Below are 22,745 nucleotides of genomic sequence, written 5' to 3'. Positions count from 1 at the left end.
ACTGCTGCCACTTTCAATCCTTAATGACTCGCATATATACCCTCAAACATTAAGCTGTCTGCCATCACTGATAAATGTTCTTGAGCTGCTTTGTTGGCTTGGATTATACATGGAGGAAAGGGAGAGAGATAAAAGATTTTGAGAAAGGAACAGATTCTTACAAAACAAATGACACAAGGCTATTTGGCAAGTGCCTATATTGATTTGAAGAAGATTGACCTAACATGTTTCCACCTTCCAGCTCTTGATCTACAATCCTGCGTAACTATTGAAATACATGTCAAGACACTTTTTAGATGGTAATGAAGGTTGTTTACTCGACCTCATTTCAAGCAGTGAATTTCAAATCATTCCCACCCTTTACTTCCTCACTCCTCTGATCCTTCAACCAATGATCCATCAAACGAATAAAAATAGACCCTTCCCAGTATCCTCTATTTAAACTCCAATTTTTATTGTTCCATTTTTAATTTTGACTGGCAATTGTACTCAAAGGATTAAACAATGAATGTACTTATAATTAACTGTCATTTTGAGAAATTATTTGATACCATTATTGAATGGTTAGTAGACACAAAATGCTGGAGTAATTCAGCGGGTCAGGCAGCATCTCAGGAGAGAAGGAATGGGTGACGTCACAGCATCTGCAGTTATTTTCCTACACATTATTGAATGGTTACCTCAGTTTGTAATACAAAGGTCAAAAATTCACAGCATGTGCTTTTGTGCATGGCTTCAGGAGAAAATTGAGAATTTTCAATGGAAAATAATTGTTTACTGCTTATTTAAGGTCCATATATACAGACTCTTGTTTGGGCGAAGGAAATCTAAGGATGGTGCAACTTGGCAGAAAGGTATTCACTCTAAAAAGTTTAAGTTTAAAACTTTAAAATGTCTATTCCATCTGTGTTCCTATGTGGTAATATTATCTGAAGCATTTTATTATGTGAAGCATTATTATATGAAGCATTTACTCAGAGATGTAATAGTAAACTTTAAAGTTTCAAAAAACAGCACAAGATTGATCATATTCGGAGATAATTGACTCTCTTCTGATTCACTCTAGTGTAACCTTTCCAAAATATTGGTAGGAATGAATTATAAGGTATACTTCATTCATTAATTATGGAAGGATTGTATTTATGCTTGATCCGTGTTATATAAATGCTATGGCTTCACATATAAATTACTTTCTGGTAGTTTAGTGAACAATAATAATCTCTTTTATTCTTAGATATTTTAATGAAAAATAACTAAAAATCATATTTAATTTTTTTAATCCCGATTACTAGTGGTAATTAAGATTTATCTAATGAATCCGTCATTAACATTTTAATGTTTAAAATCCACAAATTTGCCATGCATTTCACTCACCGTTAGGGTTAGCAAGCCATCTTGATTAATTATGAATGTGATTCTGGAATGGTTTGATATGTTCAGTTAATAATTCAGAGAAAAACTAGTCTGTTACCTGTCTGTTAATTTTTCAGTTTGGCTCAGCTGTAAAGCTCCCTGGCAGTGGAGGAGCAGTAATTGGTCTATGCTTGGACCCTGACAACCAGGTATGGTCAAACATGTCTGTGCATCAAGCTGTTGGTATTGTGAGATAAATGAAGAATTGAAGTGAACCCCCTTTTGTTTTCAGGAGTATTCGATAAGCAACACGCTTCACTGGTTTAGTGCAACAGTTAAACATCAATTTAGTAAACAACAACATCTAGGTACAGGGAATAAATGTTGACTTCCCAGCAATGCCCATACATTGAGCATTGAATAAGAAAATAAATTTGTGTTATTTCCATGTTATTGTTCTATGTTCATTTTTAGCTCTCTTTATAGCAAGTCACATTAAATTTACTTTGCGTGTTTCCATATTCTTTGCAGGTTGAACTAAAGAAGGCTTTCCAAGAAGCTGGGTTTGTGATCTGTGACGTTGTCCAATATGTTCCTTGGGTTTTATCCAGTAAATGACAGAAGAAATTTTCAAATTGAAAAACAGTTTATTTTAAAATCAACTGGAATTACAAAACTAATGTACAATTTATGGAAATATTTTGAATGTTTTTGGTATTCTATTGAATATTTTCATCTTGCATTCAGTCTGTACTCCTAGCTGCCTAGTGCTGTGTGGAATATTGTCCAAATAGCTAAGAGATGACACAAACCTATACCACAGCAAAAAGATAATTGAAATTGACTACTTCGTGTATGCAATTTTTCAATTTCACAGAAGTCTGTTTTTATCCAGTAAATTTTGGTTAGTTTTCATCAGTCTCAAATTTTAAGTTAACTATGCGATTATATGCTACTGTAAAACTAAGTTTCATAAATGGAATATGAATGTGTGTTTTAAAAATATCTGAAGTAATTTTACAGATGTCAATTGAACCCAGAGATTAGATGGTATCCCTAAAAGAAAATTTCTTTTTTTTTTGTGTTCTGACAACTTCTTGACACCCAGCACCCTCAATGCAGGAAAGAGAAACCGGCTTCATCTCCTGACCTTCAACAACAAAGGCAAAAAAGCTTCAATTTTTAAAATATTTTGAAGTTGGCTGTTACTACTGTCTTCAAAAAGCTTCAGTAGTGCTGCTGCCACATAGAACCAGTTTTTGACTTACGGTGCAGTCTCAGTGCTGTTTGAATTCTCCCTTTGTGCAGGTTTCATCTTGACGCCCACATCTCCTAAACACATTGATTGGTAGTTTAATTGATTATAGACAATAGACAATAGACAATAGGTGCAGGAGTAGGCCATTCAGCCCTTCGAGCCAGCACCGCCATTCAATGCGATCATGGCTGATCACTATCAATCAGTACCCCGTTCCTGCCTTCTCCCCATACCCCCTCACTCCGCTATCCTTAAGAGCTCTATCCAGCTCTCTCTTGAAAGCATCCAACGAACTGGCCTCCACTGCCTTCTGAGGCAGAGAATTCCACACCTTCACCACCCTCTGACTGAAAAAGTTCTTCCTCATCTCCGTTCTAAATGGCCTACCCCTTATTCTCAAACTGTGGCCCCTTGTTCTGGACTCCCCCAACATTGGGAACATGTTATCTGCCTCTAATGTGTCCAATCCCCTAATTATCTTATATGTTTCAATAAGATCCCCCCTCATCCTTCTAAATTCCAGTGTATACAAGCCCAATCGCTCCAGCCTTTCAACATACGACAGTCCCGCCATTCCGGGAATTAATCTAGTGAACCTACGCTGCACACCCTCCATAGCAAGAATATCCTTCCTCAAATTTGGAGACCAAAACTGCACACAGTACTCCAGGTGCGGTCTCACCAGGGCCCGGTACAACTGTAGAAGGACCTCTTTGCTCCTATACTCAACTCCTCTTGTTACGAAGGCCAACATTCCATTGGCTTTCTTCACTGCCTGCTGAACCTGCATGCTTCCTTTCATTGACTGATGCACTAGGACACCCAGATCTCGTTGAACTCCCCCTCCTCCTAACTTGACACCATTCAGATAATAATCTGCCTTTCTATTCTTACTTCCAAAGTGAATAACCTCACACTTATCTACATTAAACTGCATCTGCCATGTATCCGCCCACTCACACAACCTGTCCAGGTCACCCTGCAGCCTTATTGCATCTTCCTCACAATTCACACTACCCCCCAACTTAGTATCATCTGCAAATTTGCTAATGGTACTTTTAATCCCTTCGTCTAAGTCATTAATGTATATCGTAAATAGCTGGGGTCCCAGCACCGAACCTTGCGGTACCCCACTGGTCACTGCCTGCCATTCCGAAAGGGACCCATTTATCCCCACTCTTTGCTTTCTGTCTGTTAACCAATTTTCTATCCATGTCAGTACCCTACCCCCAATACCATGTGCCCTAATTTTGCCCACTAATCTCCTATGTGGGACCTTGTCGAAGGCTTTCTGAAAGTCGAGGTACACCACATCCACTGACTCTCCCTTGTCAATTTTCCTAGTTACATCCTCAAAAAATTCCAGTAGATTTGTCAAGCATGATTTCCCCTTCGTAAATCCATGCTGACTCGGAACGATCCCGTTACTGCTATCCAAATGCTCAGCAATTTCGTCTTTTATAATTGACTCCAGCATTTTCCCCACCACTGATGTCAGACTAACTGGTCTATAATTACCCGTTTTCTCTCTCCCTCCTTTCTTAAAAAGTGGGATAACATTTGCTATCCTCCAATCCACAGGAACTGATCCTGAATCTATAGAACATTGAAAAATGATCTCCAATGCTTCCACTATTTCTAGAGCCACCTCCTTAAGTACTCTGGGATGCAGACCATCAGGCCCTGGGGATTTATCAGCCTTCAGTCCCATCAGTCTACCCAAAACCATTTCCTGCCTAATGTGGATTTCCTTCAGTTCCTCCATCACCCTAGGTTCTCCAGCCCCTAGAACATTTGGGAGATTGTGTGTATCTTCCTCAGTGAAGACAGATCCAAAGTAACGGTTTAACTCGTCTGCCATTTCTTTGTTCCCCATAATAAATTCCCCTGCTTCTGTCTTCAAGGGACCCACATTTGCCTTGACTATTTTTTTCCTCTTCACGTACCTAAAAAAACTTTTGCTATCCTCCTTTATATTATTGGCTAGTTTACCCTCGTACCTCATCTTTTCTCCTCGTATTGCCTTTTTAGTTAACTTTTGTTGCTCTTTAAAAGAGTCCCAATCCTCTGTCTTCCCACTCTTCTTTGCTATGTTATACTTCCTCTCCTTAATTTTTATGCTGTCCCTGACTTCCCTTGTCAGCCACAGGTGTCTCTTACTCCCCTTAGAGTCTTTCCACCTCTTTGGAATAAATTGATCCTGCAACCTCTGCATTATTCCCAGGAATACCTGCCATTGCTGTTCTACCGTCTTCCCTGCTAGGGCCTCCTTCCAATCAATTTTGGCCAGCTCCCGCCTCATGCCTCTGTAATCCCCTTTGCTATACTGTAATACCGACACTTCCGATTTTCCCTTCTGCCTTTCCATTTGCAGAGTAAAACTTATCATGTTGTGATCACTGCCTCCTAATGGCTCTTTTACCTCTAGTCCCCTTATCAGATCAGGATCATTACACAACACTAAATCCAGAATTGCCTTCTCCCTGGTAGGCTCCAGTACAAGCTGTTCTAAGAATCCATCTCGAAGGCACTCTACAAACTCTCTTTCCTGGGGTCCATTTCCAACCTGATTTTCCCAGTCTACCTGCATGTTGAAATCTCCCATAACCACCGTAGCATTACATTTTTGACATGCCAATTTTATCTCCTGATTTAACTTGCACCCTAAGTCGAGGCTACTGTTTGGGGGCCTATAGATAACTCCCATTAGGGTCTTTTTACCCTTACAATTTCTCATTTCTATCCATACTGATTATTATAAATTACCACCCAGTGTAGGTGGGTGATCAGAGAATCAGAGAGAAATTAATGGGACCAGAAAAGAGAAAAAGTTACAGATAAATAAATGGGGGAATGTGATTCATGGGATTGCTCTGAGAAATAGTGTAGATGTAATAAGAAATTGTGATGTAATTTATTGGTATTCACAATACTCTCTCATTGTTTTCACTGGAACCTCGGAATTTGTGGGATGACTTAATTGAAATTTGTAAAGTTCTGAGAGGCATAGATAGGGTAGACAGTCAGAACATTTTTCCCAGGGTGCAAATGTCCTACACTATAAAGTGAGAGAGGGAAGGTTTACACTGAGGGGGAAAGATCTGCGGAGCATGTGTTTTACACACAGAGAGTGCCGAGGGCCTGGAACGTATTGCTGGAGGTGACAGCGGAAGTAGACATGATAGCCGCATTTAATGTTTTTAGATAGGCACATAGAAGTGCAGGAAATAGAGGGGTATATGGATCACGTGCAGGCAGATGAGATCAATTCAGGTAGGCATCGTGTTTAGCACAAATATTGTGGGTCGAAGGGCCCGTTCCTGTGCTGTCCTGTTCTATATTCTATATTCCATTCAATTTTAATGTAATGTACATAATGAATATAGTGACTCTATTCGCATTCTGCTGTTTATAGTAACAGGTATTCTTGCTTGGTATTTAGATGTCAAATAATAAAACTGCTGCATTTAATCATTGATTTGTTTTAAATAAAATTATTACCTGACTTATTACAGATAGTTTATAATGACTAATTCCATACTGAAGGTAGACACAAAGTGCTGGAGTAACTCAGCGGGTCAGGCAGCATCTCTGGATAGAAGGGATGGGTGACGTTTCAGGTCGAGACCCTTCTTCAGACTGATGTCAGGGGAGGGGGCGGGACAAGGAATTCCATACTGAACTGATATACTATAGCAAAATAATCATAGAAACATAGAAAATAGGTGCAGGAGTAGGCCATTCGGCCCTTCGAGCCTGCACCGCCATTCAATATGATCATGGCTGATCATCCAGCTCAGTAGCCTGTACCTGCCTTCTCTCCATACCCCCTGATCCCTTTAGCAAAAAGGGCCACATCTAACTCCCTCTTAAATATAGCCAATGAACTGGCCTCAACTACCTTCTGTGGCAGAGGATTCCACAGACTCACCACTCTCTGTGTGAAGAAATGTTTTCTCATCTCGGTCCTAAAAGACTTCCCCCTTATCCTTAAGCTGTGACCCCTGGTTCTGGACTCCCCCAACATCGGGAACAATCTTCCCGCATCTAGCCTCTCCAACCCCTTAAGAATTTTATATGTTTCTATAAGATCCCCCCTCAGTCTTCTAAATTCCAGCGAGTACAAGCCCAGTCTATCCAATCTTTCCTCATATGCAAGTCCCGCCATCCCAGGGATTAATCTGGTTAACCTTCTCTGTACTCCCTCTAAGGCAAGAACGTCTTTCCTCAGGTTAGGAGACCAAAACTGCACACAATACTCCAGGTGCGGTCTCACCAAGGCCCTGTACAACTGCAGCAGAACCTCCCTGCTCCTAAACTCAAATCCTCTTGCTATGAATGCCAACATACCATTCGCTTTCTTCACTGCCTGCTGCACCTGCATGCTTGCTTTCAATGACTGGTGCACCATGGCACCCAGGTCACGTTGCATCTCCCCTTCTCCCAATCGGTCACCATTCAGGTAATACTCTGCTTTCCTGTTCTTGCCGCCAAAGTGGATAACCTCACATTTATCCACATTATATTGCATCTGCCATGCATTTGCCCACTCGCCTAATCTATCCAAGTCACTCTGCAGCCTCCTAGCATCCTCCTCGCAGCTAACACTGCCACCCAGCTTCGTGTCATCCGCAAACTTAGAGATGTTGCATTTAATTCCCTCGTCCAAATCATTAATATACACTGTAAATAACTGGGGTCCCAGCACTGAGCCTTGCGGTACCCCACTAGTCACTGCCTGCCATTCCGAAAAGGACCCGTTTATTCCTACTCTTTGCTTCCTGTCCGCCAACCAATTTTCTATCCACCTCAAAACTGAACCCTCAATACCGTGTGCTTTAAGTTTGTACACCAATCTCCTATGTGGGACCTTGTCGAAGGCCTTCTGAAAGTCCAGATATAACACATCGACTGGTTCTCCCTTATCCACTCTACTAGTTACATCCTCGAAAAATTCTATAAGATTCGTCAGACATGATTTGCCTTTGGTAAATCCATGCTGACTTTGTCCGATGATTTCACCACTTTCCAAATGTGATGCTATCACATCTTTAATAACTGACTCTAGCATTTTCCCCACTACCGATGTTAGGCTAACTGGTCTATAATTCCCCGTTTTCTCTCTCCCTCCCTTTTTAAAAAGTGGGGTTACATTAGCTACCCTCCAGTCCTCAGGTGTTAGTTGTGATTGTATGTGTTATTGCATTTTTATTGATTAATCTTATTGGTCTTATTGTTCAACTGCGGGTAATGTTTCATTTTACTACACATTTATGTGTATGTAACAAATAAACGACTATTGACTATTGACTATTGAGAATCTAAAGAGTTTTGAAAAATTATCACTAATGCATCCACTATTTCTGAGGCTACTTCCTTAAGCACTCTGGGATGCAGCCTATCTGGCCCTGGGGATTTATCTGCCTTTAATCCATTTAATTTACCTAACAACACTTCCCGACTAACCTGGATTTCCCTCAGTTCCTCCATCTCATTAGACCCCCGGTCCCCCGCTATTTCCGGCAGACGGTTTATGTCTTCCTTAGTGAAGACAGAACCAAAGTATTTGTTCAATTGGTCTGCCATCTCCTTGTTCCCTATGATCAATTCACCTGTTTCCAACTGCAAGGGACCTACATTTGCCTTAACTAATCTTTTTCTCTTGACATATCTATAAAAGCTTTTGCAGTCTGTTTTTATGTTCCTTGCCAGTTTTCCCTCATAGTCTATTTTCCCTTTCCTAATTAAGCCCTTTGTCCTCCTCTGCTGGACTCTGAATTTCTCCCAGTCCTCTGGTATGCTACTTTTTCTGGCTAATCTGTATGCTTCATCTTTTATTTTAATACTATCCTTGATTTCCCTTGTTAGCCACGGATGCACTACCTTTCCTGGTTTGTTCTTTTGCCAAACTGGGATGAACACTTGTTGTAGTTCATCCATGCGACCTTTAAATGCCTTCCATTGCATGTCCACCGTCAACCCTTTCAGCATCAATCGCCAGTCTATCTTGGACAATTCACGCCTCATACCCTCAAAGTTACCTTTCTTTAAGTTCAGAACACTTGTTTCTGAATCGACTTTGTCACTCTCCATCCTAATGAAGAACTCTACCATATTATGATCACTCTTGCCCAAGGGGCCTCGCACAACAAGACTGCTAACTAACCCTTCCTCATTACTCAATACCCAGTCTAGAATGGCCTGTTCTCTCGTTGGTTCCTCGACATGTTGGTTTAGAAAACCATCTCTCAAACATTCCAAGAAATCCTCTTCCTCTGCACCCCTGCCAGTTTGGTTCACCCAATCTATATGTAGATTGAAGTCACCCATTATAACTGCTGCACCTTTAGTGCATGCATTTCTAATTTCCTGCTTGATGCCATCCCCAACCTCACTACTGCTGTTAGGTGGCCTGTACATAACTCCCACTAGCGTTTTCTGCCCCTTAGTGTTTCGTAGCTCTACCCATATCGATTCCACTTCCTCCAAGCTAATGTCCTTCCTTTCCACTGCTTTAATCTCCTCTCTAACCAGTAACGCTACCCCACCTCCTTTTCCTTTCTGTCTATCCCGCCTGAATATAGAATATCCCTGGATGTTGAGCTCCCAGCCTTGGTCACCCTGGAGCCATGTCTCCGTAATCCCAACTATATCATAATCATTAATAACTATCTCCACATTTAATTCATCCACCTTATTACGTATACTCCTTGCATTGAGACACAAAGCCTTCAGGCTTGTTTTTACAACTCTCTTACCCCTTATACAATTATGTTGAAAAGTGGCCCTTTTTGATTCTTGCCCTGGATTTGTCTGCCTACCACTTTTACTTTTCACCTTGCTACCTGTTGCTTCTACCCTCATTTTACACCCCTCTGTCTCTCTGCTCCTGCTCCCATCCCCCTGCCACATTAATTTAAATCCTCCCCGACAGCACTAGCAAACACTCCCCCTAGGACATTGGTTCCATTCCAGCTCAGGTGCAGACCGTCCTGTTTGTACTGGTCCCACCTCTCCCAGAACTGGTTCCAATGTCCTAAAAATTTGAATCCCTCCCCCTTGCACCATTTTTCAAGCCACGTATTCATCTGAAATATCCTCCTATTCCTACTCTGACTAGCACGTGGCACTGGTAGTAATCCAGAGATTATTACCTTTGAGGTCCTACTTTTTAGTTTATCTCCTAGCTCTCTAAATTCACCTTGTAGGACCTCATCCCGTTTTTTACCTAAATCGTTGGTGCCAACGTGCACCACGACAACTGGCTGCTCACCCTCCCTCTTCAGAATGTCCTGCAGCCGCTCAGAGATATCCCTGACCCTTGCACCAGGGAGGCAACATACCATCCTGGAGTCTCGTTTGCGGCTGCAGAAACGCCTATCTATTCCCCTTACAATTGAATCCCCTATCAATCTGACTCATTTTGCAGAGTTTTCCAGATTTAGCGTCTGTTACCCCCATTTACGTATTTATATTCTGCTTAGCACAAATATCTAAAAATAAAAAATAGAAAAACCACAGAATGAAAAAAGATAGATTTTTACTCATTCTCTTAAAATGACGTAATAATGTTAAGGTGGGAAGACTATAAGGCATTCAAGTGTTAGGGCTTTGGCATTTAAATATACGCCCATCGTTGGGCATTTCATTTCTGTTTCTTTTGCTATTAGAAACATTTTCTTAATAGTTACTCTTAGAGTGTATGAAGAAATCTAACAAATCTCTTGCCCTGCTTTCATCTTGGGAGAACCATCAGAGTTTGTTTTTATTAGCACGGAGCTTAAAGGCCCTGTCCCACTTAGGCGATTTTAAGGCGACTGCCGGTGACTAGGCTATCACCGACTGTTCGTCGGGGTGTCACGGGCATGATCGTGAGGAGTCTTCAAAGAATTGTAGTGGATCTCAGAGCGTCGCTGAGAAATCAACGGGATTGAAATTTCTCGGCGACAGCTGGCTTGTCGCCAGGTATCGTTGCTTATTGCGGGCGCTGTCGCATGCTGTCCCCAGGTTTGCTAGGTTGTCTTAGATGCATTTAGAAGCACGTAATATTAAATTAAGTGAAGTCATTTGAAGATACCATAAAATACTTGTGTTTAACCAATTTATTTACCGTCAGGACATTTGACAGGTAGATTGGAGGCGACAGTTTGACGGTCAGGTAAGCATGGGAATTTTTGCGATGTTTATGGCCATCAGTGATTACATTTAAAGTAGGCTCCCAACCCAGATATGCAACCCAGAAACCAGATACGCATCTCCCGTACATTTTCAAAAAATGCCCATGCTCTGCACAAAAATCCATTGAACCACGTTTAAAATTAAATTTCTTAATACTGCTATTAGTAAACTGGAAGTCAATCCAGTTTATGCCTTGTTACCGTGAAGCTTGGTTTTTAAGTAACCCGGGCAAGATGTTATATTTCAAAACTCTCAAGTAATTACAGACTTGTTAGTGATTTTAGTGAAAATTAGGACGCCGGAGAAGCATTGATAAGCGTGGGAATTTCACGGTTTCCAAAGACGGTGTAATCTCGACCTGACATTGTCATGGTCATTGTCGTAGGGTATAAGAAAATTTTGGCGATCTGCTACGACTTTGACAGTCACCGGCAGTCGCCTAAAAAATCGCCTAAGTGGGACAGGCCCTTTAGTCTTTCATCCCTGTCATCATTCACTATGCATCTTTTATGTACCCTTCAAATCTTTAAAGCCATGATGTCATAAATGGGGAAAAAATATATAACATTCTAGATGAGGCTTAACCAGTATTAGAGATCCATGTTTCTCTATTTATTATGATTTTGTTTGGAAAAAAACCTTCTTAATGTGTCTTGGGGTCTTCAAAGATATGTACAAGGTATCTCCCCACCTGGTCTTCGATCTGCACCATTTATTTCAAATTGTTTTTCTTCATTCATCTTTCTAACATCATCACCTAATATTTCTGTTAATTCATGGACTGATTAATGGACTGATCAATGGATTCAACGACATAATTAGAACTTCAATGCTGAGAATGGTGGCCTGGGGGAGAACATTGTCGTTGCTTCATTTATCCAGAGCATTTGGAGTATCTTTCAGAGACAATATTGGTAGTAACTTTGGAAATGCCTTGTTTTCCAGAACAATGGAGGTTAAGAGATTGCTGCTACCTGGTAGACCACAAATTTATGTCAGGTGTGAAGTTTTGATCCACCATTCCTCAAGAGAAATTAAACAGCTCAGGCAGAGGACCAACAGAGAACTTTGGTTGAACAACCATGTGGTGGATGGAAAGAGTGTGGATGTCCCAGCAATTTGCTGATAACCTTGACATGCATGGATATGGGTTCTTTAGCACTGTTAGAAACAAAAACATAGAAAATAGATGCAGGAGGAGGCCATTTGGCACTTTGAGCCAGTACCGCCATTCATTGTGATCATGGCTGATCATCCATAATCAGTAATCTGTGCCTGCCTTCTCACCATATCCCTCGATTCCACTAGCCCCTAGAGATTTATCTAACTCTCTCTTAAATTCATCCAGTGAATTGGCCTCCACTGCCTTCTGTGGCAGAGAATTCCACAAATTCACAACTCTCTGGGTTAAAAAGTTTTTCTCACCTCAGTTTTAAATGGCCTCCCCTTTATTCTTAGACTGTGGCCCCTGGTTCTGGACTCCCCCAACATTGGGAACATTTTTCCTGCATCTAGCTTGTCCAGTCCTTTTATAAGTTTATACGTTTCTATAAGATCCCTTCTCATCCTTCTAAATTCCAGTGAATACAAGCCCAGTCTTTTCAATCTTTCCTCATATGACTGTCCCGACATCCCGGGGATTAACCTCATGAACCTATGCTGCACTGCCTCAATAGCAAGGATGTCCTTCCTCAAATTAGGAGACCAAAACTGCACACCAGATGTGGTCTCACCAGGGCCCTATGCAACTGCAGAAGGACCTGTTTACTTCTATACTGAAATCCTCTCATTATGAAGGCCAACATGCCATTAGCTTTCTTCACTGCCTGCTGTACCTGCATGTTTATGTTATCTATAGTTCAATTTCCCATAGTCACCAATGTAAGAACATGAGTGAAGTTTTTAAGGAGAGAAAGGCAACAAATATCTGCTTGAAGAAACACCTAAGACCTTGTCAACCGTGATTTCATCCTAGTCATGGGCACCCTTGACTCTGTCCAACAATAACCTATCCGGATTAGCCATGCTATCGTTACTGATCAACAAGAAGTCAAAATGGCCATGTCCTTTCTAAAAGCATTCAAGACCTTGGGGTTTGACAGTGGCTATTCATCTACGAAGACTTTTAGTCACAAATCTACAATCTCAATACCCACGTCTGGAAAGAGAAAGATGTACTTGTACTTCAAGAAGAGGCAGATATCAGCAGGGACATTACAATTGTCTGGAATCTCGCTGGAATTAGTGAAAAAATACAAAGTTTTCACTTTTAAAACGTGATGAGCATAAATAAAAATGAATTGACCTTTGCCTACAAAGCTCTCAGATACCTGTCAGATTTTTGATGTTTGTTATCCTGGATCCCAAATGAAGAATGTTCCATGAGTGAAATACAAGTAGTAGGCTGGGGACCATTATTTCAACAGGAGATTTACACCTTTAGGAGAGGACAACAACAATTAGAAATCTTTAAGACTGAATGTAATAATCTACAAACAACAAAATTCAATCACAGTATTATATAGAAAATAGGTGCAGGAGTAGGCCATTCGGCCCTTCGAGCCTGCACCGCCATTCAATATGATCATGGCTGATCATCCAGCTCAGTAACCTGTACCTGCCTTCTCTCCATACCCCCGATCCCTTTAGCCACAAGGGCCACATCTAACTCCCTCTTAAATATAGCCAATGAACTGGCCTCAACTACCTTCTGTGGCAGAGAATTCCACAGACTCACCACTCTCTGTGTGAAGAAATGTTTTCTCATCTCGGTCCTAAAAGACTTACCCCTTATCCTTAAGCTGTGACCCCTGGTTCTGGACTTCCCCAACATCGGGAACAATCTTCCCGCATCTAGCCTCTCCAACCCCTTAAGAATTTTATATGTTTCAATAAGATCCCCCCTCAGTCTTCTAAATTCCAGCGAGTATAAGCCTAGTCTATCCAGTCTTTCTTCATATGAAAGTCCTGCCATCCCAGGGATCAATCTGGTGAACCTTCTCTGTACTCCCTCTAAGGCTAGAATGTCTTTCCTCAGATTAGGAGACCAAAACTGTACACAATACTCCAGGTGCGGTCTCACCAAGGCCCTGTACAACTGCAGCAGAACCTCCCTGTTCCTATACTCAAATCCTCTTGCTATGAATGCTAACATACCATTCGCTTTCTTCACTGCCTGCTGCACCTGCACGCTTGCTTTCAATGACTGGTGCACCATGACACCCAGGTCACGTTGCATCTCCCCTTTTCCTAATTGGCCACCATTCAGGTAATACTCTGCTTTCCTGTTCTTGCCGCCAAAGTGGATAACCTCACATTTATCCACATTATATTGCATCTGCCATGCATTTGCCCACTCGCCTAATCTATCCAAGTCACGCTGCAGCCTCCTAGCATCCTCCTCGCAGCTAACACTGCCACCCAGCTTCGTGTCATCCGCAAACTTAGAGATATTGCATTCAATTCCCTCGTCCAAATCATTAATATATATACTTATTATGCGAGTGTTGATGTTATCTGTTGTGTTTTATTAATGCAATCTGCTCTGGATTTTCTAAAGTGGTTGAAAGGTGAGTACACACCTCTCCATATGAAATTTGATAATAATTGGTACATATAAGCAAAATATAGTTAATTGCTGGCTAATTACTTTTGACCTTTACATCCTAATTCCATGCATAAATGTCAGCACTGGATTGCAAAATTTTAAAAAATAAAATGGTGATTCTGATCAAGATATAAAATACACCAAAAGATTTGGCACTATGTTTCTTTTTGATTCCTAAAATTGCATGATAGAAAATAAATCTTTTCACTCGCTAACTGCATGTGAACTGCAAAATGTTGCATGCACCAAATTGAGACGTTTATGTAGTTGTAAGTACAGCAGCTGGCTATTCCATTTTACCTTCCCTCCCACTCCCAGTCTGACCTTTCTGTCATGGGCTTCCTCCAGTGCCATAGTGAGGCCCACCGGAAATTGGAGGAACAGCACCTCATATTTCGCTTGGGCAGCTTGCAGCCCAGCGGTATGAACATTGACTTCTCCAACTTTAGATAGCTCCTCTGTCCCTCTCTTCCCCTCCCCCTTCCTAGTTCTCCCTCTATCTTCCTGTCTCCACCTATATCCTTCCTTTGTCCCAGCCCCCTGACATCAGTCTGAAGAAGGGTCTCGACCCAAAATGTCACCCATTCCTTCTCTCCGGAGATGCTGCCTGACCTGCTGAGTTACTCCAGCATTGTGTGAATAAATACCTTCGATTTGTACCAGCATCTGCAGTTATTTTCTTACAATAGGATGTTCTGTTCAACTTGAGCAGCTGCCCAGAATCTGCATATGGTTTTCATAAGACTTTGAAATTAAAGCTAGTTCTTAGAATAGGCAAAACGTATTGCACTTGTGCCCATTTGGCACAGTTTGTTTAACTATCACCAGATCCACATAGACCACATCAAACAATGTTAATTTATTCACAAAATGCTGGAGTAACTCAGCAGGTCAGGCAGCATCTCCGGAGAGAAGGAATGGGTGACGTTTCGGGTCGAGACCCTTCTTCAGACTGATGTCAGGGGAGCGGGACAAAGGAAGGATATAGGTGGAAACAGGAAGATAGAGGGAGATCTGGGAAGGAGGAGGGGAAGGGAGGGACAGAGGAACTATCTAAAGTTGGAGAAGTCGACGTTCATACCACTGGGCTGCAAACTGCCCAGGCGAAATATGAGGTGCTGCTCCTCCAATTTCCGGCGGGCCTCACTATGGCACTGGAGGAGGCCCATGACAGAAAGGTCAGACTGGGAATGGGAGGGGGAGTTAAAGTGCTCGGCCACCGGGAGATCAGTTTTGTTAATGCGGACCGAGCGCAGGTGTTCAGCGAAGCGATCGCCGAGCCTGCGCTTGGTTTCGCCGATGTAAATAAGTTGACATCTAGAGCAGCGGATGCAATAGATGAGGTTGGAGGAGGTGCAGGTGAACCTTTGTCTCACCTGGAAAGACTGTTTGGGTCTTTGGATTGAGTTGAGGGGGGAGGTAAAGGGACAGGTGTTGCATCTCGTGCGGTTGCAGGGGAAAGTGCCCGGGGTTGGGGTGGTTTGGGTAGGAAGGGACGAGTGGACCAGGGAGTTACGGAGGGAACGGTCTCTGCGGAACGCAGAGAGGGGAGGGGATGGGAAGATATGGCCAGTGGTGGGGTCCCTTTTGTAGGTGACGGAAATGTTGGTGGATGATATGTTGGATCCGCTGGCTGGTGGGGTGGAAGGTGAGAATGAGGGGGATTCTGTCCTTGTTGCGAGTGGGGGGAGGGGAGCTGCGGGATGTAGAAGAGACCCTAGTGAGAGCCTCATCTATAATGGAGGAGGGGAAGCCCCGTTTTCTGAAGAACGAGGACATCTCGGAAGCCCTAGTGTGAAACACCTCATCCCGGGCGCAGATGTGGCGTAGACGGAGGAATTGGGAGTAGGGGATAGACTTTTTGCAGGGGACCGGGTGGGAAGAAGTTTAGTCCAGATAGCTGTGCGAGTCGGTGGGTTTGTAGTAAATGTCCGTCACTAGTCTGTCTCCTGTGATGGAGATGGTGAGGTCCAGAAACGGGAGGGAGATGTCAGAGATAGTCCAGGTATATTTAAGGGCAGGATGGAAATTGGAGGTGAAGTGTATGAAGTCAGTGAGTTCTGCATGGGTGCAAGAGGTAGCACCAATGCAGTCGTCGATGTAGCGGAGGTAGAGTTCGGGGATGGGGCCAGTGTACGTCTGGAACAGGGATTGTTCGACGTACCCGACAAAGAGGCAGGCGTAGCTAGGGCCCATGCGAGTGCCCATAGCTACGCCTCTGGTTTGGAGGAAGTGGGAGGAGTCAAAGGAGAAGTTGTTGAGGGTAAGAACCAGCTCTGCTAGGCGGAGGAGAGTGTTGGTCGATGGGGATTGGCTGGTTCTACGGTCGAGGAAGAAACGGAGGGCTTCGAGACCATCCTTGTGGGGGATGGAAGTGTAGAGTGACTGGACATCCATGGTAAAGATGAGGGAGTGGGGGCCTGGGAACCGGAAGTTATCCAGGAGATGGAGAGCGTGTGAGGTGTCTTGGACGTAGGTGGGGAGGGATTTAACCAGGGGGGATAGGATGGATTCGAGGTAGGTAAACCCCCGAGAGTTTAGCAACATGCTCTCTCGCTGAGAGTTTAGCAACATGCTCTCTCGCTGAGAGTTTAGCAACATGCTCTCTCGCTGAGAGTTTAGCAACATGCTGTCTCGCTGAGAGTTTAGCAACATGCTCTCTCGCTGAGAGTTTAGCAACATGCTCTCTCGCTGAGAGTTTAGCAACATGCTCTCTCGCTGAGAGTTTAGCAACATGCTCTCTCGCTGAGAGTTTAGCAACATGCTCTCTCGCTGCTCCCCCTCTGTGATTCCTCTCTCAAACAATGTTAATGCTATTTATATACTAAAACTCTCGTTTGTTCACTTGTTCCTGAACTACAGCCAAAACGGTACATCATAGCGTGACAATTTTAGGCCCACCTTACTCAGCGTCGTCCCATGGTACTATGGAAGAAGTTTAATTGAAATTGGTATTATATTTTTAAAGTTATTCACATTTTAAAGTTTTAAAAAACGCACATGCGCAGTTGGGGCTCAGTTGATCTGATACTTACGTAAGATGGCCGCCGCATCCACCCGTGCACAGAACAAACTGCCTGCGGAGTTGGGGCCCATTGAGCAGGGCTTGGCCGCCTGTCTCTTGGAGGCAGGTTTGCTGGCTCCGTAGCGGCGGGAGAGCCAGGCCTGGTGCCGGGGGACGCAGCCTGGGCCTGGATGTGACCGGGTAACCGCTAGCCTGAGGTGGGCCAAGGAGAAAGGCAGTGGTGGTGAGGCCGGGCATTGGTGAAGGCCTAGGCCTGGCGCTGGGCCTGCCCTCGGCTCCCCCGTCCCCCCTCCTCTCCCCGGCCGGCTCAGCACCTTCCCTACACTGCTCAGAGTCCAGCGGCTCAGCAAAGTGGGAGAACCATCGCCGTCTACCGTTGAACATGCCTGCACCAGGACGGGACAGGAATCCCACCCCTACCCCCACTCTACCAATGGCGGCCGCCCGGGCCGGGAGGCGGGTTGCCATGGCAACCGTGGGTTGCTCCCGGGAGGGAGGAGGGGGAGGGGAGGAGAGGAGGGGATGAAGGGGTGGGAAAGAGGTGGGGAGGGAGAAGGGTGGGGGAGGGAGGAGGTGGAGGAGCGGGAGAGAGGGAGGGCGGGAAGGAGAGGGTGAAAGAGGAGGACGGGGGAGAGAAGGGGGACTTGGGGGGAGGAGCGAGGGGAGGGGGAAAGGATGGGGAGGGAGGGGAGGTACGGAGGGAGGGGAGGGACATTCTGAAGTATTTTACAACTAAGGAGGGTGTTGCGACCATAGAGATTAGTCCTGGGAGTCGAACCCTCAGATTGGCCAGCAAGGTCACGTGTGGGTGCGACCGTAGGGATTGGTCCAGGGAGTTGAGCCCGCTGATTGGACAGCGACGTCACATGTGGTTTTGGCGCCTAAAACCAGTTAGTTAGACTTCTTCGAAGTGAACAGTTAGAATTAATGGTTGTCTGTAATCTCGTTCGTTATACTTTGTAATCGAATGTTGCTGTCGCAATAAACTTCTTTAACAAAGAACGAGCCTCCAGACTCGCCACATTGGTGACCCCAACGTTCGGTTCCTACGCCCGGCGCACATCAACCACAATCTTGGTTTGTCCATGCCGAAGCTCAGCTTCACCTAAGAAACATCTCGACAGACGAGACAAAGTACTATTACCTCGTCAGCGCTCTACCGCCGGAGACGTCCGCGCGGGTGATGCGGTTCATCATCAACCCTCCTGCAGACGGCAAGTACGAGGCACTGAAGGTACTCTTGTTACGAACCTTCGGATTCAGTAGGCATGACCGAGCTAAGAGGCTTATGCACCTACCGGATCTCGGAGATCGGCTGCCGTCCGTTCTCATGGCCGAAATGTTGGCGCTAGCAGGTGAACACACGGATTGCCTCATGTTCGAGCAGGCATTCCGAGAGAAGCTTCCCGAAGATGTCAAGCTCATGCTCACGGATTGTTCTTTTAAGGACCCCGTGGCATATGCGGAGAAAGCTGATGCGCTCATGGCATCCAAATCAAAAAGAAACAGTTCGATCAGCAAGGTCTCGGCATCAGCGGGCAGCCCGCAGCGGCACCAAGATGGCGCCGCGTCTCCCGCCATTTCTCCAAAAGCCCACCAAAAGGATCCGCACAAGCGCGGCTGGTGTCATTACCATCTACGATGGCATGGAGAAGCCAGCAACTGCCGCTCACCTTGCACCTTCTCGGGAAATGCCTCGGCCGATCGTACTTAGAGGCGGTCGCGATTGGCCAGAACCGACGCCTCTACGTCCGAGATCGATTCACGGACACGGAATTTTTGGTTGACACGTGAGCCATAGTCAGCATCGTGCCGCCGACCGACCTCGAAACCCGATCGGGTAAGAAAGGGCCTACCCTCATCGCGGTTAACGGCAGCCCCATCCGCACGTACGGTACACGGACAATGTCTCTGGCTTTCGGCACCCGCACGTACGAATGGCATTCATCATCGCGGAAGTCGGTCAGGCGATCCTGGGCGCAGATTTCCTCTGGGCCTTTTCACTAGTCCCCGATGTCCGCGGTAACGGCCTCCGACCCTCCGCCAGCAGCGATGAGCCCGCCACTCCACCGGCCGCCACCCCGCCCAGCCCAACTGTCCAGGCCGTCGTCGCGGCCCCCGACCCGTATGCTGCGGTCCTGGTGGAGTTTCCGGAGCTGCTCGTTCATCGGTTCGATGCCCCTTCTGCCCGGCATGGCGTGGTCCACCACATCCGCACCGAGGGACCCCACGTCTTCGCTCGGGCCAGGAGGTTACCGCCCGACAAACTGGTGGTGGCGCGGGCAGAATTCCGGAAGATGGAACAAATTGGCATTGTCCGTCAGTCCGACAGCCCGTGGGCCTCTCCGATGCATATGGTCTCCAAAGCATCTGGGGGGTGGAGACCATGCGGCGATTACCGGCGCCTCAATGCCGTCACCACGGCCGACCGCTACCCCATACCGCACCTCCAAGACTTCTCGTCTGGGCTGGAAGGTGCCGTGGTTTTCTCCAAAATCGATTTGGTGCAGGGCTACCACCAGATCCCTGTGCGCCCGGAGGACATACCAAAGACTGCCACGATCACTCTGTTCGGGTTGTTCGAATGGTTGCGTATGCCCTTCGGTTTAAAGAACGCGGCACAGGCTTTTCAGCGACTCATGGACCATGTTGGTCGAGATTTGCCTTTCGTTTTCATTTATTTAGATGATATCCTGGTCGCCAGCCGCTCGGAGCAGGAACACCTAGCCCATTTGCGGACCGTATTCCGGCGGCTCCAAGACCACGGGCTCATCATCCAACCCTCCAGGTGTCAATTTGGCCTCCATTCTATTGATTTCTTAGGACACCGAATCACCCCCACCGGCACCACCCCTTTGCCCAAGAAGGTGGAGGCTGTCCGTGCATTCCCACAGCCCACCACAGTGAAGGGGTTGCAGGAGTTCGTGGGCATGGTGAACTTCTACCATAGGTTCGTCCCGGCAGCGGCACGGGTCATGCGTCCGCTCTTCCAGTATCTCGCGGGCAAACCTGTGGAGTTAGAATGGTCCGCGGCCGCTGAGACGGCCTTTGAGGCAGCTAAAGCGGCTCTGGCAGACGCCACCATGCTCGTCCACCCGAGCGCCTCCGCTCCCACGGCCCTGACGGTCGATGCGTCGGACGTGGCGGTGGGAGGGGTTTTGGAACAGCATGTAGATGGCAGTTGGCAGCCCTTGGCGTTTTTCAGCCGACAGCTGAGTTCGGCTGAGCTGAAGTATAGCGCCTTTGACCGAGAGCTTCTGGCTCTCTATTTAGCTGTCCGTCACTTTAGGTATTTCCTAGAAGGCCGCCCATTTGTGGCCTTTACGGACCACAAACCGTTGACTTTTGCTTTTTCCAAATTGTCCGACCCATGGTCGGCCCGCCAGCAGCGGCACCTGACTGCCATCTCAGAGTTTACCACCGATGTCCGTCATGTCGCGGGTAAGCTTAATGCCGTTGCTGACGCCCTGTCCCGGCCAGCCATTTCCCCCATTTCAGCGGTGGGCTGCGAGGTGGATCTCCAGGAGCTTGCGGAGGCACAGCTCCTGGCAGACACCGCCTCGGCATACCAGTCCGCCACTTCGGGGTTGAAGTTGGCCCAGGTGGCCTGCGGGTACAAAAGTCTGGTGTGATGTTTCCCTTCCCCGCCCCAGGCCGGTGGTGCCGGCCTCCCTCCAGCGCCGGGTGTTTGATGCCATTCACAGGCTGGCGCACCCGTCCATCCGCTCCACCTCTGCCTTAGTGGCCGCTCGGTTTGTGTGGCATGGCCTGCGAAAGCAGGTAGCCGCTTGGGCCCGTTCCTGCGTTCCCTGCCAGACCGCTAAAGTTCACCGCCATGTTCAACCCCCGGTGCAAGAGTTTGCGGTTCCTGCGGTCCGTTTTTTCCATATTCATGTTGATTTAGTTGGGCCTTTACCTTCCTCCCGGGGCTACACTCATCTGCTCACGGTGGTTGACCGATTCACCTGGTGGCCGGAGGCTTTCCCGTTGTCCGATACCTCCGCTGCCTCTTGTGCCCGGGCCCTGGCCCTCCATTGGGTGGCCCGTTTCGGTGTTCCGTCCGTCATTACCACAGACAGGGGATCCCAGTTCACCTCTGCCCTTTGGGCCACGCTGGCGGAGCTGTACGGCTCCCGGTTGCAGCAGACCACGGCGTACCATCCACAGGCTAATGGGCTCGTGGAGAAGTTTCACCGGCAACTTAATGCGGCCCTCAGTGCGCGGATGGAAGGCCCGGACTGGGTAGACCAACTTCCCTGGGTCCTTTTGGGCTCCTAATCATATCATATCATATATATACAGCGCGGAAACAGGCCTTTTCGGCCCACCAAGTCCGCGCCGCCCAGCGATCCCCATACATTAACACTATCCTACACCCACTAGGGACAATTTTTATATTTACCCATTCAATTAACCTACATAAGCTGGATCTCGGTGCTTAGTCCGCGGAACTGGTATATGGCTCGCCACTTCGAGTGCCCGGGGATTTCCTGCCGGAGTCCTCTGGTCAGCAACCCTCGGTTCCGTCGGTTTTGGCATCACTCCGGGCACGCGTAGGTTCCCTGGCTCCGGTTCCTACTTCGCGTCATGGGTGTTTCATGGTGCATGAACCGCCTGCCTTGAAGGACTGTGAGTTTGTGTTTCTGCGTAGGGATGCCCATCGTTCCCCGTTGCAGAGGGTCTATGAAGGCCAGTTCCGCGTGTTGCGTAAAGGGACGGTCACCTTCACCTTGGATGTGGGCGGCAGGAGTGAGCTCGTCTCGGTGTCCAGGCTCAAACCTGCGCACTTGGATCCGGACAGCCCTGTCCTGGTCGGCCAACTGCCTCGGCCGTCCTCCTGCAGTTCCACCCGATCCGGGACCCCCTGCTCCTGTGGTTCCGGCAGCCCCTCTCCTTACTCGTTCTGGTCGTGAAATCCGGTTCCCTGCTAGGTTCTGTACCTCGGGTTCTGGGGGGGGGTCATGTAGCGACCATAGAGATTGGTCCTGGGATCGAACCCTCAGATTGGCCAGCAAGGTCACGTGTGGGTGCGACCGTAGGGATTGGTCCAGGGAGTTGAGCCCGCTGATTGGACAGCGACGTCACGTGTGGTTTTGGCGCCCAAAACCAGTCAGTTAGGAGACTTCTTCGAAGTGAGCAGTTAGAATGAATGGTTGTCTGTAATCTCGCTCGTTAAACTTTGTAATCGAATGTTGCTGTCGCAATAAACTTCTTTAACAAAGAACGAGCCCCCAGACTCGCCATAAGGGACTATAATGGCGTAATTAGTTCATTTTGATCTGCTTCATGATTCCATTTATTTGATTTTGTTCTGTGATCCTAAC

The 22,745-nt window shown here is 46.4% G+C and overlaps 1 protein-coding gene across 1 annotated transcript in view; it reads left to right on the top strand.

Annotated features, from left to right (window-relative positions):
- Positions 1-2,853, top strand: part of gkup (glucuronokinase with putative uridyl pyrophosphorylase) — a 50,170-nt gene extending 47,317 nt beyond the window's left edge. Inside the window, exons 21-23 of the mRNA XM_078426540.1 lie at positions 791-854; positions 1,491-1,562; positions 1,885-2,853. Of these exons, the coding sequence (XP_078282666.1) occupies positions 791-854; positions 1,491-1,562; positions 1,885-1,971 (223 nt within the window). The 3' untranslated portion in view covers positions 1,972-2,853. The remainder of the gene's footprint in view (positions 1-790; positions 855-1,490; positions 1,563-1,884) is intronic.
- The last annotated feature ends 19,892 nt before the right edge of the window (positions 2,854-22,745 follow it).

This window comes from Rhinoraja longicauda, chromosome 32 (assembly GCF_053455715.1).
Source record: "Rhinoraja longicauda isolate Sanriku21f chromosome 32, sRhiLon1.1, whole genome shotgun sequence".
Taxonomy (NCBI): domain Eukaryota; kingdom Metazoa; phylum Chordata; class Chondrichthyes; order Rajiformes; family Arhynchobatidae; genus Rhinoraja; species Rhinoraja longicauda.
The sequence above is the reverse complement of the archived record's forward strand: the minus strand, read 5'-3'. Positions and strand labels throughout refer to the sequence as shown.